The following is a 26983-nucleotide window of genomic DNA, read 5'->3' as shown; positions in this document are numbered from 1 at the left end:
GATCCTTGCACCAGTTCATCGTGCTCTGGCTTCTGGTTTCTGATGTGCAAGTCGGTGCTTTCAAAAGGGAGCTGTGAATGTCCACGTCAGAAGTGCAGGTGAATGGTACTTCTTGCAACTCTAATGGGAGCTGAGGGCTCGGAAACGTTCTCTCCTCTCTAGCGCTGCGTTCCAGACTTTAGCCTCCAGTTACGGCCTGCCTGGTGCCCAGCAAACAAAGTTTCTGAGTCTGGAAATGTAACTCGGCCAAAAGAGCAGCCGTGTTGTGTTTCTGTGATCGGACTAACTGGAGCAGCAGCTATTTTTGCGGAGCAGAAGAGCCAAGAGACGGGAGGCAGTTGTGCTTCTGCAGTACTTGGGCTGGACATGGTGCCACGGCTGTTCACTGCCTCTGCTCAGAAGAAGGACGGGCTCCTGTATATCACTGTGGCTGGGGCAAATGCAGCGTCCAACCTCGTGCAAGAAGAGCTGGTGCCACCTTCCCGTGGGGTTCACCCCAGGCCTTTCGCTGTCTTGCAAACTTGAAGGCAGCTTGTGGGAAGCAGTGAGCCCTCTTCCTTGGAGCAGAAGGCCTAGTCTGTGGATGGGGCAGCTGTGCAAGATCAGCAACATGAGGAGGGGTGAGGAAATCTGTGGACTGCTCTGGCCAGTCTGAACCACCCACATCCCCGTGCTTCACCTGAAACCATGGTGGTTTGCATGGAGTAAGTCACTTTATTTTAAAACGATTGTGGTGACAGAGTGCCTTTGAAGCTACATGCTTTTATTCTCTCCATTAACAATGCAGTTCTGTGAGAGAAAGAAGACTGAGCCCTTGACTGCCCCAGATTGGGTTTTGGTTAAATTGCTATGTTTGCTCTAGATTTAAAAGTGATGCTTTTTTCAGTCCCTGCTGTACCTGCTGCCTGCCATCCTGGGTGTCAGGCACCACTCCCTGTGGCTGCTCAGCCCTCCGCAATGCAGCAGACATGATGACAACCAGGAGGAATGAAATTAGAAAGCTAACAGGAGGGTGTGGCTGCTTCGTAATCGGCTGCAAAGAGGGAGAGCAAAGGCAGGATCCCTCCTTAATTTGTGACTTCATTCTCTAACAGGGTGCAGGCTTCGCCGGGATGTGCTGCCTGGTGGGGCGATCCCCGCTGCAGGCTGCGGCTGTGCAGGGAAGAGCTGCAAAACCGACTTTCTGTAAGAAGTTGTCTTGCCAAAGCCATCAGGATCAAATGCCTTCAGCTGAATTTAAATTAAGGAAGAGGAGGAAGAAACTGCTTTCCTGCCCCCCCCCCCCCCAAGACTCTGGAAAACTTGAGATAAACGGCTCCACGTTGACAGCAGTAAGGAAAGTCCCTGCGAGGCTGAAATAGAAGCAGCAGAGGAAAATATTTTGTAACTAGATAAGGGGCTAGTGAAGTCATTTTTTTTGGAACAGGGTGTGAGATTCTGGTCACCTTCGTTGAATAAGGCTACCAGAGGAGAAAAATGAGACTAAAATATCATTGGGATCTTTTTGTTCCTTACAGAGGCAAAGGCAGCCTAAATAGAAAGAGGTTGATTGCTCTCTACCCTAAACAGGCCATCCCTCCCACCTTGAGTACTGTGGGATGTTTTATATATATCACTTATGCAATTTAGAGCAACTATCCCTGTTGCTTGCCATTAGTGTTAAAAATTGGTTTACCGAACAATCTTTTGCATCCAGAACTGGCCTGGTTTGAATGTAGCCAGCCTGAGCTCCCTGCAGTGTCTTTTTTTTTTTTTTTTTTTCAAAGCACCAAATTCAAGTGCAGATTTGTTTCTTCAAAAGCTTGCTTAGGGAGAAGCCAAGGTTAATAGCCATATACTTATTCTTTTCAAGAAAGATAGATAGATATCTATCTATCTATACACACACACACACATATATACATAGCTATTATGTAAACATATATTATTTTTAAAGGTCAGAGTTGGATTTTGAAAATTCAGCTCTCAGTAGACATGAGAAATAAAGCTTGGGCTGTGTGCTTGAATTCCCTGCCTGGGAGGGGCTGCAGCCTGGACTGAATTTCCAGCTCTGCCTGTGAAGAAACTAGTAATGTTTCCATTGTTCATAAGCCTCCAGTTTTCGTTAAACTGCATGGGCTCCTGTCAGCAACACCACTGAAAAGTCACCTGTGGCCAGGGCTCTGGGCCAGGCTCTCATTCAGTCCCACCTTTACTACAGCCTGTTCTCCTGTTCCTTGGGCCTCTGTTCCCTCTAAAGAGGGGCTACTAAAGGCTTTCTCTGACCTCAGCTCCCTCTTATTAACCCCGATTCATTTTCTGCAGCATCTTCCCCCCCGCCAGCCTCCAGCCCCGTCCCTTTTCATGCAACCCCTGCACAGATTTGCTGCCAGACTGCACTGAAGTGGCTGAGTTTCACTTTGAACTGTACTTCTTGCAACGTGAGAAGGGAGCTGAAAACTCACCCTGCCTGGGCTCTTGCTCTTCCCCATCCTGCATTTGGCAGGTCTGTGCTTGAACCCTGGAGTCGGGATGGGTCTGAGGCCATGATGGAGCACCCCCAGCACAGCACGGCTGCAACCCAGTGGTGGCACTGGAAGAAGCCTCCTGCTGCTGGAGCTTCCTAAGTGGAAGCAAACCAATCGATCCCCTTGCAGCCCTGTAGGCACAGGCTGAGCCTTGCGAGTGGGAAGCCTAGCTTCTCTTCGTGCGCAGGCTGCCTTCCTGAACCATCACGACCAAACTATGGCATTAGCGATGGAGGCAGCAAAATGCATTAGCTCTAAATGCTGAGGGAAAGCCAGGTTGCTGTTGCTCCTGCTCTTTTGAGCATGGAGCATGGGAATCGGGGACTATCAGTTCCCCCGTTAGGTAGCTGGAGCAAAAAACATAAGTGGAACAAGTTGCTTTTTCAGCTAGGAGCAAGCCTTGGTCTACTAAGGCCATCGGCTCTAGTGGGCAGAGCCTGTTTCTTGCCAACAAACAGCACTCTTTCCCTTGCTCAGACACAGAATATTTTACTTTAAAACTTACCTGCATCATAAGACAACACATGCTCATGTCCTTTTGAAATGACCTTGTAAACAGGAGTGTGTTCCCTTGCATGCAGAAGTAATTCATGTTCATTAACTGCAGCTGGCAATGTAAGAAAAACAGTCACCCCCCAGCGTGTAGTCCAAAGCCAGCCTGCAGGAGAAATTTGTCAGTTTACATATACCTACGTGTGTGTGTGGATGCAGTTATTTTATGTAAGTGTTTTTAAGCATGTTTCACCGCTTTATGATCGCACTGGAAGTTAAGCATGACAGGGCTGGATGCCCTTGACGCTCTGAAGGCTGGAAATGCTTGTGTACTTTCCCCAGCACGTTTAAAAAACAAACCACACAGAAATAACAATTATAAATATACAACTTTAAAAAATTACTGTTAAAGATTTATTGCAATACAATAAAATTTAGAAAAAAAAAACCATTTGTGTTTAGTTACATCTAGTTCGGAAGTTGCAGAGAGAGGCCCAGAGTTGTTGCAGGTGACGAGCAACCCTTGGATATCCCATCTGAGACCCTTCAAAGGCACCTGATTTTCAACAGAGGGATGGGCTCTCAAAATCAGGCCCTTCCTTGGCAGCACAAATTTGCCACACCAGATCACTGGTCACAGACAAAAGTCACGGCCTAAACTGAAATTCCTGCATTCATGCTACGCAAATCGTTCTGTAAATTCTCAGCTGGCTGTCTTCAAATATCTATAATTACGGATGTTCTTTCTCTCCCCCGCCCCCCCCCCCCCAAAAAAAAAACAACCTATAAAACTAATCCTGTCAATTGCACTCAAGTTTTGGACACACATTTTTTTCCCTCTTAGCTGCACATGTGCAAAACACTTTAAAAAAAACCACAATCTGTATTCTGTTACAAAAAACATGTCTTGAAAGGACCTATCCCAATGCATTATAACACTATTGCAATGCCTTTGTGCACTTTCAGCATGTTACATGGTTGCAAATAAATTATTTGGAAAACATGATGGTTATGAAGTTAATATGGCTTAAAAAGGTGTCTGTTATTTTTGTACAGTAAGTGAATGATAGCATACAAAGCTGAAGCATGGCCTGGCCTTCAGGGGTTCCAAGTAGCACAAAGGCGGCAATGAAAGAGTGACTGAAATGTGTTAAAAAAAAAAAAAATTAGACGGTGGGGTCCAGTGCAAAATAAATGGGGAACCAAAAAGGGCTGTAAGATGCTAAGAGCCCAATATACAGTACTCATGAATGTGTGCTGGTTGCTCAGAACTGCAAAGAATCCGATAGCTGCAACTAAGTAAAGTGCTGTTAACTGAACGGGAACCCACGCCTACAGTCCCCCGTCCCTGGAGAGAGCCCTTGCGGTTCGGGGGGCGGGGGGCATAGTCCCAGTTCAGACTACAGTAGTCAAGGAGTCTTGGCTATTCTCTTAACTGTCATGTTTCCCAAAACAAACCTAACTATTGGATTTAGATGAAAACAGTTGTAGTGCTGAGGATGTCTTCATCTAACAACGTATATGCTGTTAGCATAGAGTTAAGGGTCTTTGGTTTAAAAAAAAAAAACAAAAAAACCCTAATGACATCAAATCCCCATCCCTAAGGCCAAAGAGAAAGAGCTGCCATACGAGACCGGGGGGGTGGGAGACACAATATTTGACTGGTACCTTCAGAATGAGGATCACTGGGGTGCACAAGCATTAGTACGTAAATTGCTTTTTCAACCATTCCTCAGTGGAGACAGGAGGCAGCACAGATCAGCCCTGAAGGGAGCACACGTCTCCTTTTGCTGGCCAGAGCAAAACCACCACAAACCGCTCCACAGAGAACAAGGCAGCAGGGTAAGCTGGCTGCAGAGCCGGTGTCTGCAACATGCACTAGGACACTGCCTGACGCCGGTGATGTGGCTCATGCATCATCACTCACTGCAGCCTCACAGCGCTCCACATTACGAGCTGTGTCGCCACTGGAAAATTACAGGGAAGAGAGGTGGAAATCTTCCATCCTGGAGGGATGGGAGGACGCTTTTACATTAGTTTACCCCATGGAGAAGTAAAATGTCCCAACTAGAAAATGTAAACCGTATATTGGAAGCCTCACTGAGTAAACCCATCTTTAAGTAATACATACCGAAAGGCAGAGGAAGTGGAGGAGCCACTTGCTAACGAACGCATCTGTCAGTATCACACCTCCCGCAGTTTTACAAGCGAGCCAACTGCGCTGTGAGCATTTCTGCAGTGAAATGAAATCAACTTCTTGGCATTTAGTAAACAAGAAAAAAACCCACCATAAACATAAAATAGAATAGGGTTTAAAATGCATGTAGTATGGAGAACATGTGACTTCATTAAACTAGCTTGAAATGAGGTTTTCTAATATTACAAAGTAGCAACATGGCATTGTAACTGATGAATATTATTGCAACAACACAGTCCTCCTGTATCGGCATCAAATGTGGGTCTAGCTAACAGAACGTCCAGTGTTTCTTTGGTGTATGGTATTAAGAGTAAAGAGCCTGTGTGTGCTTTGGACAGCACAACATGAAACTTCTAGACTACCGATCAGTGGAAATAGCATGAAACAAACCAGTTTTCTACTGCAAAACTGGGTAAAGATCCACAACCAAATTAAAACAAGAGCAATTTGCTGTGTGAATTCTGGTCCATGCTGATTCTTTGTATTAAAAATATGGCAACAGAGATTAGAAAACATGTTAAAAATGCATAATTTTCATGTCCCGAATGAAAAAAATTTAGAAATATGCATTTTTGCATTATGCAAGACAGATTTAAAACACACACAAACAAAAACCCTGTAAGGAGTTAAGAAAATGTGAATTGCATTTGCACCACCATCCAGACTGAATATTGAGCAGCCTTCTCCCTGTACTCATTTTGATCCAAATTCTCCAAAATCTGTTTCTTCTTTAGAAGGTAAAGGTGGAGGCTGCTGGGTCCTTTTTCTTCAATACTCAACAATGCAGACAGAACCAAAACACAAATCACAGAATCACAGAATGGTTTAGGTTGGAAGGGACCTCCGAAGATCATCTAGTCCAACCCCACTGCTCAAGCAGGGTCCTCTAGAGCATGTTGACCAGGATCACGTCCAGACGGGTTTTGAATATCTCCAGCGGAGGAGACCCCGCTACCTCTCTGGGCAACCTGTTCCAGCGCTCTGTCACCCTCACAGTCAAGAAGTTTTCCCTCATCTCCAGATGGAACTTCCTGTGGTTCAGTTTCTGCCCATTGCCTCTTGTCCTGTTGCTGGGCACCACGGAGAAGAGACTGGCCTCATCCTCTCGACACCCTCCCTTCACATACTTGTACGCATTGATGAGATCACCCTTGAGCCTTCTGCTGAAGAGGCCCAGCTCTCGCAGCCTTTCTTCACAGGAGAGATGCTCCAGGCCCCTCATCCTCTTTGGAGCCGTCCGCCGGACTCTCTCCAGTAGCGCCATGTCTCTCTTGTACAGGGGAGCCCAGAAGTGGACCCAGTACTCCAGGTGAGGCCTCAGCAGGGCTGAGGAGAGGGGCAGGATCCCCTCCCTCCACCTGCTGGCAACGCTCTGCCTAATGCACCCCAGGAGACCATTGGCCTTCTTGGCCACAAGGGCACCTTGCTGGCTCGTGGTCATCTTGTTGTCCACCAGAGGACTCCCAGGTCCTTCTCTGCAGAGCTGCTTTCCAGCGGGTCAACCCCCAGCATGTACTGCTGCGCGGGGTTATTCCTTCAACGAAGTGCCGTCATAGAATCAGTCAGAAGTGTGTAGCTAACTAATTTACAAAATGGTGCCGTCACAGTCATCTTGGGTAAATAAAAAGGTTTTTCTGGTTTACAAAATTGAAGTCTGACCTTTTCTTTGTTCCAGGCACTACTTAACTGAATACGTAAGGTTTACTACAGCATTGTCGGGGAGGGATTCCTTCCACAGATCCTGTGATCCTTTTCCCATGCTCATTAACGATGTCCAGTGTACGCCTTAAACCACGAAGTCACCGAGGCAGCAGCAGAAGAGATCATTCCACCAGCGCTGCTGCTGGCGATGGGCTGAGATACCTGTGTACTCTGACTCTGCAGCATCTCCACCTGCTGCGAGGGGATATCGCAGAACCTAGGGCTTGGCAGATTCTCCCAGTCTGTCCCTAGATCTGTCTCTTCATCACTGACGTGCTCATCTCCACTCTCATCTGTTTCACCAGTGGCACTGGGATCCACAAACTCCATGGAGTCTTCAAGATCAGCACTAATTTCAAAAGGCCCAGACCTGTAAACATGGACACAATGCTGTCAATCCTTTTGGTACAATGCGAGACAGGGAATATCACTTCACTGGTATGAGTCCTAGGCATGCCAAAGCAGCCTGGTGTGTGTGTCATGCATATAGTAATTAAAACCTCTGTGTTTATCAGTTGGCAAGGAGAAATTCACTGGCTGCAGAGATAACTGTATTATGACAATGGTAAAATGAAAACAGTTGGCCAAGGAAGCGATAGCTGCGTTCCAATCCATCGAGCAGGAACAGCGGAAGAGCTGTTTTACTTTGGCAGGGGATAGTCACACACACGCAAGCTATTGATAATAACTCACAGTTCCACTAGTGGAAATCTCAGCTTGATGTAGAACAGCTTTTATTTTTAAAACGAGCTCTGGCCAGGCCAAGACTGCTGCAGCTCTGTCAGCAAGGGGAAGGCTGCAGTTCACAACTTACAGAGCTGGGTTGGCAGAATCCACTAGTGGAGACTACCCACAGCAGCGTTTCACTGCAAAAAAGATCAGCCAAACCTGTTAGCGGAAACCACCTTCAACCAGCACTCGGTCAGCTACCGTGTGCCTTTGTTATACCTCTCTGCAAGATGCAATAAGTTGTTTCCAGGAGGACGCGTTTCCACTGTGGGTTTCACAGCTCTCTGCCGATGATGGAAGAACATGTGCTTGCAGGAATGCTGGGAAGGGAGGTAGGCTGCATCTAGGGCTTTCTGCCCTTGACATTGCAGGCTGCCCAAGTGCCAGTGCAGAGAGAACTGAAAGCACCCGAGTGCATAGAAAAAAAATCTCTTTTTTTTTTTTTTTTTTTTTTACTGTGTGGGTGGTCAAACACTGGAACAGGTTGCCCAGTGAGGCTGTGGAGTCTCCAGCACTGGCGATATTCAAAACCTGCCAGGACATGATCCTGAATAACCTGCTTCGAGAGGGGAGTTGGACTAAAGGAACTCCAGAGGCCCCTGCGAACCTCAACTATGCTGCAACTCTGAGTTCTCTGCTGCCGCTGCCTGGTAGGAGAAGCAATTGCATCCTGCCCAGTCCTACAGCCTTGCACTAGAATACAGGAAACTTGGGAGTCAAAATCTAAAAAAATGTTTCCTGAGCATTTGCAAAGAGTTTCAGAGGTCCATAATCCACAACTGGAGAGGGCAGATTTTCACAGAGTCAATGAAAGGTTTATCCCCTGCAGCAAGCAGAGTCTCTGTCAAATTTCATTCCAAAGCGCAAAGCTCCTACAGATTCTCAGTGAAACAGGAGCGTGAATTTAACATGTATAAAAGAGTGTTTCACCAGCCTTGTTTGGAGAAGCCTGAAGCAGCCATTTAGGACAGAAAATTTTAATCCAAACAATAAAAGCTTGATAAAATTATATGCATCTGAAAACAGGAGCTTATAAAGGAAACTACAAACTAGATACCTAAAGCAAAATAAAGGCAGCTGGTTGCTGCAAACTGCGCAGGCAGTTGAGAAATTAAAGTTAAACACTTCTCTTTCATAATATAAAAAGGAATGGGAGCGCTGCCTTCTGGCAAAGCCTTTTGCTTAACAAGGCAACATCAGAAGAGAGTCATCAGTTTAAGGCCAGAAGGGACCATTAGATCATCTGCTGTGATCTCCTATATAACAAAGGCCATTAAATTCCACCCAGTTCCCCCTGTCCTGGGCCCAGTAACTTCTGCTTGATGACACCATGCATTCCAAAAACTCATCAAGCCTTGACTGGGAGACATCAGGAAATGGAGAATCTCCACTTTCATTCTTGCCGATAATTAATCTGTGTTAAAAGCGTGTGCCTCATTTCAGTTTAGTTCAGACTCTCTGCTTCCAATGGTGTTTATGCTCTTCTCTGCCAGACTAAGACGCCATTCAGTAGCCTCCAGTTTCTCCCCATGAAGGTGTGGAAATCAAGTCATCTCTCAATCTCATCTCTAATGAGCTGAAAGAGTTTTAAAAAGATTAAACTATTTCTCTCCCTGGCAGGTATTTTCTCCAGTGATGCTTTTACTCTTTCCTGTAACCTCTTCTTTTGCTATGCGGACCCTGCTGATGCACGTGAAGCTTAGTAACAGTCACACAGAGAAGTGAGTCCACTGTGGCCCTTGGATCCTTATTATAGTAACTACTTCCTAGAACACAGTTCTTCATTCACCAGGTATTTCCTGCAGTTCCCTTGTTTTCAGACAAGCAGCAGCAAGCACCTCTTTTTCCAAACTGAGCTATGTTAAAGGGGTTTGGCTCCCCTTGCCCTTGGTTCAAACCAGTAGGGATATATCCAAAGAACACAAGTTCTAAGAAACATGAATTCAGTTCATCCTAGCGGCACTACAGGTTTTTAAATAAAGACAAGAACTGCACATTAGAACAAGGTCAAAAAGATAGAACATGCGTTCGAGGGGGATAAAACAGTAGTCAGATTAAACTAATATTTGTAGACTGTCCCAGGCATAAGTGACTTGTGACCGGATTATCCCAACAGCAGATCAATGGTGTTAGGTTTTTTTATACTTAAGTTGTAAAGAAGGAAGAATATTAGAGCTGGTGCACACAGCCTGCAGTAATGGATGTTCTTTACATTGCCTACTAAATTAACAGAAAAGTTGTCTTTAATCTTAATTTACATAAAACTTGGTATTATTTGAAGAGTGGACTTTGGACTATGGGGCTCACTGATTGGAAGTATTTTGTGAAAGTGTTACCCAGTATTTGTTTTAGGGTTTATACTACTGGATGCTCTTTGATATTTATATATTGGCAAGATGTGATTACAGTCATATCTGGAGCACAAGAGACTGCCTGGGACATGTGTTGCTGTCATCCAGAGGAAAGGAGTTCCTGCTTCTGGGCACAGAGCAAGTCCATACAGTTAGTCACAAATTCTCCAGATGAGCCTGCCATACGCAGAAGCACAGTGTACAGAGATCTCCGAAATCCAATCTTCTACTAAGAACCCCCATTTTCTGCCTTCTCCTGTCTTCCTGCAACCACCCTGATTTCTGATGTGTTGAGGAGGAGTCATCCATAGGTGCAGCAAAAGGGGAGAATTTCCCTCATAAATAACAAGGCGAATGTATAACTCGAAAAGCAATTTAGTCACAGGCGCATCGACACCGCTGCTCTTACCTGCCCAAGTTCTCGGTGTCTGGGCTGACCAGGTACATAAGGTTCCTGAGCGTATGCAGCGGGTGCAACAGATCTAAATTTACATGCTACCAAGGGGAAGGAAAGATAAAGACATCATCAGTTACTGGAGGAAACCTGCAGTCGCACATATTTTAAAAGCTATTTAAAGAATCTAAATGTGCATTCATCCTACCTGAGAGAAACAAAGGTGAAGGATATTAGCATTCAGCTTCTTCACTGCCCGCGTGAACCTGTGTCTGCTGAGATTTTCTCCACAGAACTCGCTGTTGAAAGACCGCATGCGTGCGCGCGCGCACACACACACACACACACACACACACACACACACAGAGCAAAACACTATGAAAATACACCAACTGGAGACATCAGCATTCTGTACCCTGGCTTCTTAATGTATTGTGCAGTAAGCAATCTTGTAGTGAGCATTTGTTTAAATTGTACAGCCAGTTTCAGAGTGCTCAAGAGATCAGTGTTTTTCACCTTGCAAGATTGCTAGCATTTCCCCAACAAGCCCTGCTTGCCCCAGTCTCACTGGTTTCTACAGGGCAAGTGATGTGAACAGTATGTAGACTCAGAAAGGCCTGTTGCTGCCAAATTATTTTGGCTTTCCTTTTAAATCTCACATCACATCCTATTCCAAATCCTTTCCTTCTGTGCAGACTGAGCACCCAAATCACAGGACAAAAAACTACAGTGGTCCCACACAACTTTTGTGCTCTTGCTTAGACAACCACTGTTTTAAACACTTAAGAGTCTCAACAGCAGAGCTGACACCCCTGAAAGACTGACCAAGTCCACAGCTTCCTCAATATTCTGTACAGATCCCATCCACTTTATAGAGACATTAAAAATCTAATTTTTTTCGTCACAACTGGAGTTTACACGATACACTCCCAGATGTCTGGCAGCCAGCTATGTTCCCCATTGGTGTTCTATCCCAAAGAGAATTACGCTGCTGTCATATTATAAAGCCTCGTTCTACAACTCTTAATGAGTACTATTAGATCATATATGTAGCGCAGCTATTCAAGATGACTAAGACTTACTGAACTGGGCTGGGATTTTGTAAAGCACAGTAGGGTCTCATAAAATGAAAAAAGTGCTATTCATGCACTGTCATATTTCATTCCCAAATTGAGGAGCCTGAACACGTCTATTAATAAGCTGTCATTCTGAAGGACGGTGGTTGCTCTAGGCTCTCAGGAGGTAAAAAGGAGGGAGGGACTATTAACTGTGATCCAAAATTCTACTAGCCCTCCCCCTAAAATTACATAGCACAGAAAGCCATGAGCCGTCAACCATTACCATAAAAGCTGTTCCAAATAATGACATGTTCACAGAAACAAATCACATCGAGGTCAGTCAAAACTAGTCACTGATTCATCTTCTTAGAGGCTTGCAATTACTTGCCTGTTGCAGAGCTTCTTCGGAAGATTTACATCAAGTATGAGAGACAAAGTGTTAACGAGCTGAGTTGCATAGCACAATGCAGCACTGATGGTATAAGCAGGGTTATTATGTTCCATATCTAAAAGAAATAAAAACATCACGAAAGTCTCCTTTTATATGAAGCCTCAGTGGGTGTTTTAATGCGTTACTGAAGTCTACTCTGGAAAGTGTCATTTGTCAGTATTGAGAACTGCCTGAATCTGGTAATCATTTACAGTTAAGTCTGTCAGAAGCCAGTAGAAAACAGTAATTCTTGGAATTCCTGTGAAACCTGTGGCATGTGAACCATGTCAAAGCTGTGAATAATTGACTTTATTTCTCTATCACATCGCCCCGATGAGCATTTCCTGCAAAAGAGGTTTTCAACAGACTAATCCCTTTCTTGGCATTTCTTTACTTCTAACTCAGGTTCATCCATCCGAGAACAAATGGACTGAGCTACCAGTCCCAGTGCCTTCTGCTGGCATTCAAAGCCAGAAGTTCTACACCTTCTGGAATATCCCAGATGTCTAATCAGACCTCGCTTCTTACCTGGTCCTTGTGTAGTTTTCTTCTCTTCCACCCAATTGTAATATGCTGAATAGTCTCCATTATTAGGAAGGGTTATCCAAGGCCCTGTGATACCGATGCTGGTGTCCCCGTTATGGTCATCACACACCCATCTTCCAGAGAGATAAGTGGTTCTCCTGGCTTCCGCAAGCTTGCTCACAGTGCTAGAGGTCATAGCATTGTCGCTCTCAGAAGACACATCTGCAGGATCTCTGTAGCACCCCAAAAAATAACAGAGGGTTTTTAAAGACGTTTTTAAAATATAACCAGCAATGTACTTGGCTGGCACTTAAATGGACTTCACTGAGAATGAAACGCTTGTACAAACACTGCTGCAAAACTCCTTGTTACAGAAACTATTTTACTTTGGTCTGGGATTTTTAATTGCCTCTTTTAAAAGAGCTTAATGTCGGACACATGCCTCAGATCTCTCAGTGCGAGATACCAGTACCTCCAGATCCTTCTATTCTATCCTTTGGGAAGGATGCCTTTGGGAAATACCTCCTTCTCTCCACAGATGCCAGAAGAGCCAGAGTACCGAGCTTAGACTTACATGACTCACTTCTGGGCATCTAAAGCTAAGCAAAAGGAGTTCAAAAGGATAAATCTTCTGTACCTCATGCTTGTCTTTACTTCTTCTATGGGAAATATCACTGATGTTAGCTCCAGGATGCGTGTCCGGCGAAGATTTGCCAGATGTTCATGCTGGGTTTTCAAGTCATAGGTTTTTTTCTCTACCAAGTCTCCCAGCCTGTGGTTATGCCTCTGGATCTTCTCTTTCTTCTCCTGATGCCGCTGAGCCCTGCGATAATGCTTCTGGTTCTCCTCTTTAATTCTCAGAAGCCCCTCTGTGTCTGTGAAAACAGCAGCAGATGTTAGCCTTAGAAAAGGAGCTGTGAGGTACTTGTGGTAAGCTTGAGAAAAGCTTTATTAACATTTATAGAAAACAAGATCTACAGAAGCTTAAAAAAACCCTGCTTCACATTTAACAGTTTCCAACTGCTAAGTAATACAACTTTTTAATCTTTTCTGAAGATCTACAAAGCGACTGAAATTAGGATTAATCTTTCCATATCTTCTATGCAGTTGTTTTTGGCTTTGAAGCAGAAAAGCCACGATTTCACAGTTTAATTAAATTTCTGAGATAATCATTATGACAGGAATAGCTTGAATGTACATGTCTGCATGGTCTGGGCCAAAAAGGCATGCATTGCTTGCAGCCAAAATCAATGCAGATAGCATCTTGAGTCACAATTTCTGGCACCAGTACTTCTTTTAGTGTCTATTTGGGCTCTGCAGTCATGTACGTGCTCTTAAAGCACTTGGATCCCAACAGCGCACCTCCTTATTACCACAAGGGAGTACTGACTACCTGCCTTCCCAGTCACAAAACGACAAACGCGCGCCTGCACTGAACGTCTGACTGACGGCAACTGCCTGAATTTACTCCACGCCATCGGGCACACCAAGGCTTGGAAAAATACCCTTCAAGAGCACCTTCTGATCTGCCCATAAAATAAGTCACTGCAGTAAAGTTTCCACAAACACAGGGTACTGGACAGAGTGGGTTAACCATTTCTGTCTTTCAAAAGCACAGAAATATACTTCCTATACGTTGTCTCCAAACACATGTCTAGAAATCTTTATGCAGCCTAGCTTGAACAGGAGTCCCGATCTACTGCTCACTCAGTTTCAATTGTTATGACTGAACAGAAATAGTATTAGTAAGGCTCCATTACACCAAGACAGACTATTCACTTTCCTGTAATCAAGTAGTGGGATAACTGTCCCTTGCACAGAAGGGAAGCACTAAGCCCTGACATTGTTTTACTGATAAATTCTGATTGCAAGGCTATGCCTGAAGAATGGGATCCAAGAATGATTCCCATCCCCAGGTGTACGCCCAGCCACATTCAGCCAGCTAGCCCTGGTTTACGCTGGCAGAGGTGGAACTGCACACCACTCCGGCTCATCCCTGGTCTGGAAATGTGGGGGATCAGGACTGAGGGGTAACCTACAGCATGCACCTGTCCTCACAGACACAAAAGCACTTTCTCTGAACACGAGAAATTGTTTCTACTGCTCTGTCTGATCTGTTGCGGCCCATTAAAATTAATAATTGCACCCATATATCCCAAACCCTCCCTTTGCACAAAGAATAACAGAAAAGATGCAGAAAAATGTCAATTTGTTCAATTCCACATTCATGCTGCACTTGGAAGGCTACTTTTTTTTTTGTTTTCCTGCTGAGTGTAACTCCCCTTTCTGTAAGGCCAACAGCAATGAAAAGCAGGGGAAAACAATCCAAACATGCTGCTTCCTCAATTAAAAATTTGTCCTCAGGAGTATTTCAAGTACTGCTATGTCCCACACATTTACATTGCCTGATAAATGCAAGCACACACACGGTCGTCTGTGCCCACTATAGAGCTATTCCAGAATTCTCTCCCTGAATTGTTCTCTGCAGATAGAAGGCAATCACAAATATTTTAAAACCGTATTTTAAGAAGCACCAATTATTGAGGTGTCAAAGAGGGTCAAACGCATAAGCAGGAGCCCACCATCCTAAAAATGTTTTTATTTCAGAAAACTAAACTGTGCCATATTCAAAAGAAAAGAAACAACCTATTTATATTTTCTAATGTGGTCTCTTTTCTAAGAGAACCACGCTGGATTTCTGATCTCCTGAATACTTGTTGCAAAAGTTCCTTTACGGTCTATCTGCAAGAGCAGTTTTGGGTAGCTGAGCTAATAAGATGACAGGTTGGTGAAGCAATAGCTAAGGCAATTCATGGGTTAAGTCTAAGCAGGTTCACTGTGAATCAGATGACTAGTAAAAACAGCTACAGATTAAAAGCATTTGTGTATTAATGCATTTCCCAGAATAACAGAAATGTGTAGGAACTCCCTTCCCCTTTCCTCCCCTGCAGAAGCTGAAATATATCTTCATCATTCACGATATACTTGTCCAGCCCTTTAGAAACTTCCAGTGAGGGAACTCCACAACATAGTTGGTCCCATCATTTTCCCTCTGTCAGAGCTGGATTTTGGGAAAAGGTGATTTAATTCCTCAGTCAAAGTCACGCTGATTTCCTCTGGTCCTTTCTTCACTGGTTAAAGAGAATAGGCAATTATTCTCAGCTTCCTCTTTTCTAAACCAAACAAACATCGATTTTCCTCATCATTTCCTGCATTTGATTCCTAATATTTTCTTCTGGACTTTCTCCAGTTGACTTGTATCTTTCTTAAATTGCTCAAACTGGACTACAGACTCCCACTGAAGCATCACCAATGCCAGGCACAGCAGGATAACTGCTTCTATCTTAGATGCAATGCTTATGTTCGTATAATACAGAATGAGGTCTGAAACTCTCTGTAGCAGTGTCAGATTAATCATTTATATTTTGTTTGTGACGTCTCAGATCCTTCCCAGTCAAATTTTACTAGCTTTCCCCACTTTGTGTTTACATATGTTTGTCTTTCCTACACAATCTGCACCTGAACTCTGTTGTTTTCAGGTGACTCTGTCAGTTTATCTGCATGACTGATCCTGTTTTCCACAGAACTCATACCATCATCCACCTTGGCTTCAACCATGCCACTTTCTATTCCACCATGCAAGCTATTATGGAAAATACTGAACAAAACTGGGCCAAGGACAGGTTCCTGCTGAGCTCCGCCTGTCTCACCTCCTCAGTTTGACAAGTATCACCACTCTTTGAACGCAGCCTTTCTAGACTTGTGTGTCAACCCTGCAGCGATTACATCCAGAGCATATTTCTTCGCTTGCCTGTGAGATAGTTTTGTGGAGCGTCCAAAGGCAACGTAGGTTGCATCCTCTGCTTCCTCCTTCACTAGACCACTTGACCCCCTAGAGAAGGGGATTGATTTGACAAGATCTATTCTTAACAAAGGGTGATATCTATTTTTAATTACCTTATCTTCTAGACACCTGCAAGGTGATCAGAGGTTTATATTAGGATGACTGAGCCATCAGTTTAAGGTTCTCCCTTCCTCCACCCTTTGAAAGCAGATGCTGTTTTCACTCTGTTTCCCAGGATACCCTCTCTCCCTCATGAGATCAACTGTTCCACAGACTACTTCAGCTTGCTCCTTCAGTACTCTAAGGTTAATCTCATAAGGCCCTGCTGACATAATCAAAATAATATTTAACCGGCTGTTTTCTTTCCTTGTCCTACGGTCCTCTCATGATGTAAAATTTGATCTGGTTAAGCACCTGATCACATTTTCTTTGTGTGAAGATGAAGCAAAGAAGGCAGTGAGTATTTCAGACTCTCTGCATTAACTGTTATTTGCTGTCTTTCCTGTTAACCAGCAAGCTCACCCACTCCTTCATCTTGCTCTTATTATGTATTTCTTATTGTTACTATCCATGTTCCTCATTAACTGAAAGTCACTTTGCACCTCAATCTTTTTCATCTTTTTGATATTACAGCTGCAAGCTACTGCTACTCCTTTATAAACATTCTCAGTTATATAGGCCTGTGCTTCCAACTTTCTGTAAGGCTCTGCTTGAATTTCAAGTCATTAAATTCTCCTGACTCAGTCAATATGTGCCTTCATATGCTTCCTATCTTTCCTTTGTGTGCAGGTTGAGAAGAGTGCTGCATATTCTCTTCTGAAAGACGGCATTACAAATCTCTCGTGTGCGTAAAATATTTAAGGAGTTTCAAAAACGAGGCTGCTGAGTGATAGCAACTCACCAGCCTATGCCATATTTCAGTGAGAGTCTTGCTCAAGTAGGATTTTAGGATTTCTGAAAAGGCGTGGGTTAAAGTTCATCAGTTACATGAAAGTCATATTAACTGCAGAGCTGTTTACTCCTCTTTATCGAAAGGAAGTGATCAGAAACACATCACTGAAGAAAACAACTACAGAGACAAAGCTGAAGTCATAGACTGCTAAGCACTTACATTTTAAGCTTTTGCAAAATGATCTCCATCCAACTGAATAATACGTCTACTGTTTGTTAATTAAAACCCAAGCATAAAATGACTAAAGTCACTCACTGATTTGCTTGCAAATTTATTTAAGAAATTACAGTTTGGAAATTCAGCATTTTTAACACTAACATTCAGATTCACATCAACTGATATTTCAGTCTTCAAGGCACAGGGGTTTTACAGATCACAAAAGCACAGGCATTACTCACGTCTTGTCATTTCATCATTTTCTTTGCAAATGGTCTGTTTCAGCTGCTCAATCCTCATCTTGCAAGACATTATTTTCCATCTCTGAAAAAGAACGTTCAGCAATTCTAGGGTACAAACGACTTCAAACACACTGGCTAATGATTAAGAGCAAAGCCAGCAGCTATAGTGCAAAAGTAGCAGGATGTTCTTAATTGGACCAGACCAATAAATAAATATTTTGTATACTGTTCTGTGCATAGATGAATGCCACAGATACGCTGAACGCTTACTACAAAGTCAGGCAACATAAAAAGTTATTGAAAAAATACCTAATAAGTGAACAATTCTGGTGGTTTGGAGCACTCTGCTTGTAGAGCCAATTTCAGTTTTGCTTACGACAGGCTTTTTGATAAAGCAATACAATGCCCCCAAGGTAAAAAGTAACTTTAGTCTATGAGATCTAGGAATTCCGAGAGTTTAAAAACTTTGGAGTGCTTTGAATAACTCACCAGCTGATCAGTTATCTCTTTCCCTTCCATGGCCTTCAAAACACTAGAGGAAGAAATAGAAATGAAAGTTATTTGACTATCTGGACGATATATATGTCCAACAACAGTGCATCAGAATGTTTTGTGTTTTGAGAATTCTTATAGTTTATTTTTATTTATTGACTCAACTTACTGTTTTTGGAATTCTCTCTGTTTGGTTTTAAGATGCATCAGCCTTTCTTTCTTGTCTGAAAACCTGGGAAAGATTAAATGTTTGCATTGATTATCTTGTACAATATGGCATTGTAAGTTATCTAAAACATTAAAAAGACTGAAGCTTGAGGGATTCTCTAAATCTCAATTATTTGTCTTAATCTTTGGAAGTAATGGTTAAACGTATAAAACCTTTGCAGAATTCTAGAGCATCTCCTTCTCACCAGAAGAGCAACAAAGCCTATAAATTGAGGAAACACCAGCTTTTTGTATTATCAAAACTTCTTAACATTACCCTTAACTGTTTGCTATTTCTAAAAGATTTATAGCTTAGCAATACCAGTATTTTCTGGTGTTAAGTAAAACATATACTAAAAGAACTTACAGTCATTGGAGACATTAACAGTACTTTGTCAGTATACCGCACAAAGTCTGAACTGTGCCATTTCATAGGCTCAGAGCCTATGGTATTAATTGAATCCACGCTGGTACTGAGAAATGCAGGTTTTCATATACTATGCCCTGTATTTTCTCCCTTCTAACCTGGTAGTGTCTGGCACTTTATTTACTATTGGTGCCATACTAGATAATAATCTCTCAATACTTTTACATGACATCCAAATCTTGCTTATATCAGAAACAGCAATAAGTTGCATTGTCTGCTACTTATTTCTGCTAAGCACTTGCAGTCATCACAAATCCATGACCCAAATGCCAGCTTCAGTTGTACTTCATCGGATGTCTGGAAACTGTTAAGAACTGATCAGAAGGGAAATTTTTTAGATTAATCATCCTGTGTTGTCACCCTTGAATATGCAACAGCCATGCTCCGCTCACCTCCGTGTTCCAGAATGTATTGAGAAACACGCTTAAAGAAAACAGTGAACAAACAACTCGTATTGAGAAATTACAATGAAGCATGAAGCCAGAAAGCTAACAGTAAAAGGTAAATAGCAAGAAAGACAGCCAAGAGTGTTAGACAATATTAAAAAAAAAAATCGCAAATGTACTTTGTGGTCTGACAGGATATGGCTTCTCAACTTTCCTTCATGTCTGCCATGAAGGAAATGCCAACCGCAGAAGCGTGTCTATGGGTCAGCCCAGGTATGGAACAAGAATTCACTATATTCCTCTCTGGAATATGTAGAATTCATGTTTTCATCCTAACAGAGGTGTACCATTTCACATACAATCAACCAAGTCTTTATTTCAGGGATATTTAAGCTTTTCTTTGGAAAGAATTACGCTGTAAGCCTTGACAGGATGGCATCTGGGGCCTCCCTCTCTGCTTAGCTCTCTGGGTTTGATTTAAGGTAAACCTCAAAAATGCTTCATTTCTTTCCTTAAAGTGCTGAAATCTGAAAGCCTGGAGATTAACTTTAGGTTTATAAAGTGTGTAATCACCCTTCTGGATGACATTAGCATTAAAATTACAACAAAGCTTTTAGCTGCTGCCTTCTTAGTCAACCAAAAATATCTGCTTTTCTTCTGAAGCATAACACAACACCAATGCAGGTGCCGGTAGGAAAGCCAGAGGCAACGTGTGAGCCTGAGGAATGTGGTGCAATTAGAGTCCAGCTGCTCAACCCAGCACATTCATTCTTCCTGTGTGTCCCCACTCCACCAGTCCTCGTGGAAATTACACAAAGTGTGCTGTACTGCCTCTTGTTTACCACAGAGTAACGCATGCCTACTGTACCTCTGACCTTCGGCTACAACCAAAAATAACTTGGCCAAGAAACACAACGCTCAGCAGTCCCACAAGGAGAACTGTGGTAATTTGGCAGTTCTTGTTTTTAAAGCTGGATTAATAGGCATGGAGTCTGGTTAAACCCAATTACCCAAATCATGTCCATCACATCAGGAAAAAGTTGAATGATGTGTCCAATCTCTGGGACTAAATTAACTTCTTACCAGTGAGGGAAGATAAAAACATCCGTGAAAGCCTGCACAAATTAAAACTCACCACACGCTTCAGCAACTGTATCAAACAGCTCCTACAAACTTCTTCAGCAGGTTTCTCTGAAGCAAACATTTCCATTTCTTTATATAGCTCTGATTTTAATTGCATTGCATCATGTAACTAATTTTTCTGTATGTATCTACAGCCTTTCAATTTAGCAAGAAACAAATGTGGCTTTGGATGAACTAGTACAGATGTTCCTCTAAAACGTAAACTGAGAGAAGCACAGAATTTAGTATCTCAAATTATCCATTAAATATTTCTTTATCCTCAGTCTTACCATATTAACCTTAGATTTTCTATGGTCACCTGGCTTACTTCCTGGCACCTGGCCTGTTCATAATTAGAGAGAAGTAATCAGGAAAAAGCACTTCCTAATCCATAGGAACTGATTAATGCTGAAGGAGCTGAAGACAGAAACAGCTGAGTCCACTACTCTATCTATTGGCTATAGCAAAACTCCTTGTCACAAAAAGTCCCTGTTCCTAATCATAAATGATAACATACAGAATTCAGACAGGCTTAGATATCACAGTTATGTTGTCTTTGGCTTTTGCCATCTACAAATACATAAAGTGAAGCAGTCCAGTACGCTTACAAAGAGTACTCCAAGATTTTATGCATATGACAGGCTGGAGTAAACTCCTGGGGAGAAAAAAAATAGTCTCCAGGCAGGAAATTAACATCAAGAAGCCGGCCTGAATTTGAACATACAACATATCACTAATGAAAAGAATGTTGGGGACTCCGTTACCGGAGGACCTCCGCAATACTCACGCTTAATTGCGGCTGTATTTCCATAATTAAATCTTAACAGCTCTCCAGTCTCTCTCGCTCTCCCCCTCACAGATACAGGGTGTGATTTTTGTCAGACGTGCACAGCCTCGATCTTACTGCACTTCTTATAACAATTAGCATGCAAAACAGTCCACCGAAAATAAATCTGAAATAATTCTTGCCGAAATAATTCTTTTCCTTCTTCTTAGAAGGAAAAAAATCACAAGAAAATTCTAAAAACACCACTGGATACAATGGGTTATGCTCTCTTTCTTTACTTTTCACAAGAGACGGCCAGCCCACCCCCCAGGCTATAACACTTCAAAAAGACAAACGGTAGGCATAGGTGTCTCTATACACTTCCCCGAGCCGAAGCTGAATTTCTCACACCGCACTTACAACCAATACATACAGAAGAGCCCTTGCCATGACCCTGCCGGTCTTGGGCAGTATTAACTATCATGCTGATATAAAATTAACCCAGGTACTACTAAAAGGCATAAAGTAAACGAATAAAGAATGATGACAGTAAATACAACCTGAAATCTAGCCAGCTTACTGCGCCTGTCCTGAATGACTTTGCCATGGTGTGTGGTCACAGTTTATAACTTCTCCATCTCTATGCTCACATTGCAAGAAAGATTCACAGAAACTCACTAGTTGCCTACAACAAGGAAAAAAAAGGAAAATTGACCTCAGAAGTGCATTAAGCCACACAAACAAAGACTATTTCACTCTCAATTTAACGTCATTCCGTCTAAGTATTAACTATACAATGCAGATAAAACATTTCAAGCAGAGTTTCAAAAATAAGTCATGCCATTCTCTTTGAAAGAACACCTACAATAAATCCAAGATTTATGCAGCTTTGTCCGTGCACTGTGCTTTCCTGCTGCAAACAAGCACATTTATGTTAACACTATTTAATTCATGAATATGAAGTTGCTATATGGTGGCTCTGTTTTCAAAGAGCTGTACTGCTCGCTTGGGAAAGCTTTTGAGTAGTGGGAGAAACAAAGCCTGGAGAAAATTTCCAGAACGGGGAGGCTCCCCAGAACAGAGGCTGGCAGAAGAACTGAATGGTGGAGTGATCCCCATAGACGGCAACCACAACATCCGGAGACAAAAAATAAATAAATAAAAAGAAATAAAGGAAACTCCATACTTCCTGCAGTTAAGAAACACAGCTTAAACGTTTTGTACATTTTCAAGCCCAAGAGGAACGGGGCAGTTAAAGCACCTTAGTAGGATGGAGTGAGAACAGTAACACAGAAAAGGTGAACTCAGCTCACAAACAAAGATAAGAGATGTTTTCAGCAAGCTGTTACCTCTGGCATTTTGGTTAAGACTGCATCTTTACAGCTGTCTTTTTGTAACGGGTAGGGAAACTTCTGAAGGGCTGGTTAATACAGAACGACAGCGGTTCCACTACAATGAAGACAACAACTGAATTTCCATAATTAAGCCTGATGCGTGGCCAAAATCTTAACGTTAAGAAAAGAGCAGGCAAAAACACTTGGGTTTATGTTCCAAATTCTAAAAACACTTTTTTTATGGAAGCTGCAGATGAGCTCAAGCAGTCTTACATAAACACAAGTTTTCTGTCTATTTTAGAAAGACTAAGACACAGTTTGTGGTTCTATGATACAGCCCTTCATGTAAAAAAAGAACACCCATAAAGTAGCAGACTACAGCCTCAGTTTTGCAAGCTGACTCCTACTGACTGGCCCCTTATGCCCACTCACAGTCCCACTTTAATGAAACTCAGCAGGACTTTAGGGTCCACTCACACGAACTAGTTTACAGATCAAGACGTGAGTAGACGTTCTCCGTTTCGGTTATGCTTAAAAAAGTCAAACTTATTTAAACACGAGATCACACATCACTGTGCAATCATACAGATTCTGTTGTGCAAACACCCAAAGAAAAAGTTCGTGGCAGGAAAATGCCTTCAGTAACTTAGCAAGTAATTGCCTGAATCTGTTGCAGAGAACCAGAGCAGTAAGAAAGGCACAGTTGTCTCCTTGGCTATTCTTACATTTGGCACACGGATGCCAAGTGTGTTTGGTGCAAGGACCCTAACATACAACACACTGTTTACCACCTTCCCAAAATAGTTCAAGAAATCACCCGCAACAGCTGCTAATGAAGCTACAAATAAAGGGCCATAAACATGGCACAGATATATCACCCAAAAATTAGAGCTATTCTTGAGACAGTGCTGTGCAGACTTTTAAAGAATCTCAGAGGGACGTGCTGTACAGGCGAGCCAGCCTCACAGCTGAAAACGAGCTAGAGCGGTGATCAGCATCTGAATCATATAATGAGAACATTTGTTTACTGACATAACACTTATTTCGCAGCCCTCCTGTAGAGCAAAGTCTTCGCAAACAGGAGCAAGAAGGTGTGTGACCAGCTAAAGTGGAATACTTTCATAATTCTAGAGAGGGCACACTAGCAGGACCGCTTATATGGATAGGAAAGGAAGCTGGTACTTTCTCACCCACCTTCCTGCTTTTGTTTAATGACCTAGAAGACTATTGGTTCACCACATGCTGCTGAAAACAGATGCGTTTTTCCTGCTATATGGCTTTCTTTTTGCCTGGAACTGTCTGAAGCTGCCCCAGTTTGTTGATTACACCAGAACAGACCAGCCTGCTGACAACTACAGCCGATTACGTGAGGGACGGGGGACTGCAGGAGGCAAACTTTGCCGCTGTAGTTATCGCGGAGACGTTTTTGTCCCTTGCCGAGTGACTCAGAGCTACGCTAACGAAGGCTGCGTGCGATCTCCAACCTGTCTCTGACCTCTCTGCACCAACCTGGAGCAGCATAAAAACGCTGGATCTGCCTAAGGGAGAAGGATTAGCTTGAAGAAAATCACACCTGTTCCCACGTTTTTAAAGGGCTGGAGTTATTTTTTTTTGTTTTCGGTTTCTTTTTGTTTTTTTTTTTTAAGACAGCATGCGTGCTGACCCACCAACCCCAGCACAGAGATCGCTGCGAGCTCCTCCACCCTTCCCCGTCGAGAAGGAGACGGGGGCACGCGTTAAACACACGCGTGTTTTCAGGTCATCTTTGCACTTCCCCTGCCTGTTGCGGCGAGGCTGAGCAGCCTGGCTGGCGCCGGAGCATCCGCCCTCAAGCGCGGCACCAAACTCGGTATAAACTTCGGGGCTCTCCACAGCCCTCGCCCCGCCCGGCCCCGCGCCCAAGCGCAGGCAGCGTTTCTGCCTCCCCGAAACGCGTTTCCCTTTGTTTCACCACCTCCCCCCCCCCCGCTTCCCCCTCCCGGCTCCGCGCCGACCCCCGCAGGGACGGCGGCAGCGTTTCGCCCCGGCGAAGGGCGGACGCGGGTTCCCGCCGCCACCTCTGAGGGGAAGGGGGGGGAGGGGCAGCCCAACGGCCGCCGCCAACGGCCGCGTGACCCCCGCGCCCCCCCCGGCGGCGCGCGCGGGGGGTGGGTGGATGGGGGAGGGGCGGTCGCCCCCCTCCCCCGCCTCGGGCCGCCGGTACCTCTCGGAGTCGCGGCCGTCGAAGAAGACGAAGTCGCCGCTCTGGACGCACTTGGCGCAGGTGAGGCGGCGGCGGGTGGTGTTGCAGAGCGGGCACCGCTCCACCGCCACGTACAGCCCTTCGGCGTCCTCCTCGGCGCCTCGCAGCGCCGCCGCCGCCCCGGCGCTGCCGCCCTGCCCGCCGCCGCCCTGCCCGCCGGGCTGCGGCCGGCCGCCGCTGGGAGACGCCATGATGGGCTCGCTGCGCCGCGGGTCACGTGGGACTTTGTTTTCCAGCAGGGGCATTGTGGGTAGCGGCGCCTGGCGGCGGTCGCCGGCCAGGCCGCGGCCGCGCTGAGGGCAGAGCTGCTGCCGCCGCCTTCCCTCCCCCCCCCCCCCCAAAAAAAAACCCACACACCCCGGGCCCGGCCCTCCTCCCGCCCACCGAGGGGTCGCGGGCCCTGCCCCCAGCACTGGGGAAAGGCCTCGGAGCAGGTTCCCGGCTGACAGCAGGGAGGTCCCTGGGCGCAGGGAGCCCCCCTCCCCCCACAAAGAGGGCGGATAAGCGCTTATTTTTAAAGCCTTTGGTATTTGCTCTTCGGTTTTCTTTATAGGTCCACGAGCAGCCCCTTTTCGCAGCCCAGGGGTCTGCCTCCCCCCCCCCCCCATAAGGACTGCCCCTCTTCTGACAAGCTCTGTCCATCTCTACCTGCTCCCATTGCTAAGTCACAGCCATTTCCACACAGGAGCTCGTCGTGTTATCCCAGCCCCACACCAGCAGAATCACCACGACCAACAGGGAAATAACGCAGTGTATTTTAAACACGTAAAAAGCTAAAAGCATAGGCCGGGCTGCAGCATCTATTGCAGGACTGGCATCTTGCTTGGTACAGTCTGCAGTCATGGTTAATTGTGCTTGTACTTTGCTTCCTGGGCTGAGGGGTGTCTGGCTGTACACCACACACCTCCTGTGTCTCACACCAACAGTCTCAACTCTCTCCAGGGTAAGGACACAACTGAACAGCAGCAGTGCTGTGTTGCGGCTCCATCCGCAGTTGTCATCATCGTTACAGGCCCAAGGGGCTGTTTGCACCACAGCCAGCCACTACCACATGGACTACGTATACCAATGAAAATAACCCCATCCGGCAAGTACTTACAATAACATTAAGAACAAGATCTGTTAAAAACAATGCTCCTGTTGATGCACATCCTTGGAAGTGACAGGCCAGTATGTTTCCTCACCCAGCCCCAAGGTTGGAGTCAGGAGTTAAACAGGTATGATCAACCAGTATCCAGAAGCAGAGAGCCAGTTCTGTCAGGATACAATGGGAAATTAGAGTCCCCACAAACCAGAATAAGGAAGAAAAAAAAACCACACACACCATATTGTTTCCCCTTCCTACTGTGTTTGTACTAGTGTTCTGTAGCACTTAAACTCTCTGGCTTGGACACCTGTCCAAGACCTATGTTCTTCTCTTTCTTCCTCTTCTAAACCAAATGGGTAGAACCAAGAGACTTGTTTTTTTACACAAGAGTTACCATAGCAAGTGTTATCAGATGCTTAATGAAAAGGCACTGAGGCCAGTTCTTATCTTTAAGGCACTGTCCGCATTTTTACAGAGCATTAACTTTACTAATGAAATTATACAGCAAGCTCTTAGTGAAAATACAGTTCTGCTTCTGAAAGAGGGCTCATCTTAGATGAGCCTTTTCCAAGATACTCCAATGGAAATAGGTTGTTGCTTTTCACTTACAGAGATCCTTGCAACTCAAGCTTATCAGCTTTTACAGCTATAGTGCAAATAAAAGTTCAGCCCATAGCTGTGGAAAGTCTACAGCATTAAAAACAAACAGAAAAGCAAGTCTCTGTTTAGAATAGATTTGAATGTGGAAATCCAGTTTGACTATGACAAAGCAACTGATAACATAGTTAAGACTAGTTTATCACAAGGAAGTGCATGAAGTTTTTCAAGTTTTTTTCCCCCAGAGGGGCATAGAAACAGTTACACAAAGCACTTTTGAGACATATTGCAGAAACAGAAGTTGAACTCACATCCTTGCTGAATTGGTAGTAAGCTCACAACAGCAAAACTAACCCCAGTAAGACTACGCCACCCTGTTTTGTACAGAGGCTTTGCCCATGCTGTGTATTTATGCTGCAAGAAAGAGAGGCGTGTTTTAGCCTGGCTTACACTAAAGTCATCTAACAGCAACCTCTAGTGGCACAGGAAGAGCTCATTCCCTGTTAGATCCATCTTCAGCAGGAAACAAGGAGAGAAACAAGACAAATCCCAGAGACACCAAAGCGCCTGTTTTGGGGAGGAGAGGCAGGGGCAACCTTGTTTCCAGAGAATCATAAGAGGTACTAGAGCAGTCAAGGAATAGTTTTTACACTGTTAATAGTCACATCACCAGGCTGAGCACGACACCTTTTGCGAAGAAAACCTTGAATTCCGTCGGAGGTAAAACACAAAAGGGAAAGCACAA

The 26983-nt window shown here is 44.3% G+C and overlaps 1 protein-coding gene across 2 annotated transcripts; it reads right to left on the bottom strand.

Moving 5' to 3' along the window:
* Positions 1-3369: 3369 nt before the first annotated feature.
* ATG14 (autophagy related 14) lies at positions 3370-24758 on the bottom strand. Of its 2 annotated transcripts, XM_068947483.1 has the most exons (11): positions 24516-24632; positions 21539-21663; positions 18240-18302; positions 18068-18110; positions 17579-17660; positions 13022-13259; positions 12388-12617; positions 11818-11935; positions 10580-10670; positions 10387-10472; positions 3370-7267 (listed from the first exon to the last, which is right to left on the bottom strand). In XM_068947483.1, exons 2-11 carry the CDS (start codon positions 21583-21585, stop codon positions 6961-6963), a joined length of 1305 nt encoding a protein of 434 aa, XP_068803584.1. In that variant the 5' UTR covers positions 21586-21663; positions 24516-24632; the 3' UTR covers positions 3370-6960. The 2 variants fall into 2 exon arrangements, with proteins under 2 accessions (XP_068803584.1, XP_068803583.1); XM_068947482.1 differs by lacking the exon at positions 21539-21663 and having other exon boundaries at positions 24516-24758.
* Positions 24759-26983: the final 2225 nt, after the last annotated feature.

Source organism: Struthio camelus, chromosome 5 (genome assembly GCF_040807025.1).
Source record: "Struthio camelus isolate bStrCam1 chromosome 5, bStrCam1.hap1, whole genome shotgun sequence".
NCBI lineage: Eukaryota > Metazoa > Chordata > Aves > Struthioniformes > Struthionidae > Struthio > Struthio camelus.
The sequence above is the reverse complement of the archived record's forward strand: the minus strand, read 5'-3'. Positions and strand labels throughout refer to the sequence as shown.

Coding starts and splice junctions, on each gene's coding strand:
- ATG14 (XM_068947482.1), bottom strand. CDS start 24,745: ATGGCGTCTCCCAGCGGCGGCCGGCCGCAGCCCGGCGGGCAGGGCGGC. Junction 17,661..18,067: donor AAGAGATAACTGATCAGCTG/GTGAGTTATTCA, acceptor GTTCTTTTTCAG/AGATGGAAAATAATGTCTTG. Junction 7,268..10,386: donor GACACCGAGAACTTGGGCAG/GTAAGAGCAGCG, acceptor CCATGTTTACAG/GTCTGGGCCTTTTGAAATTA.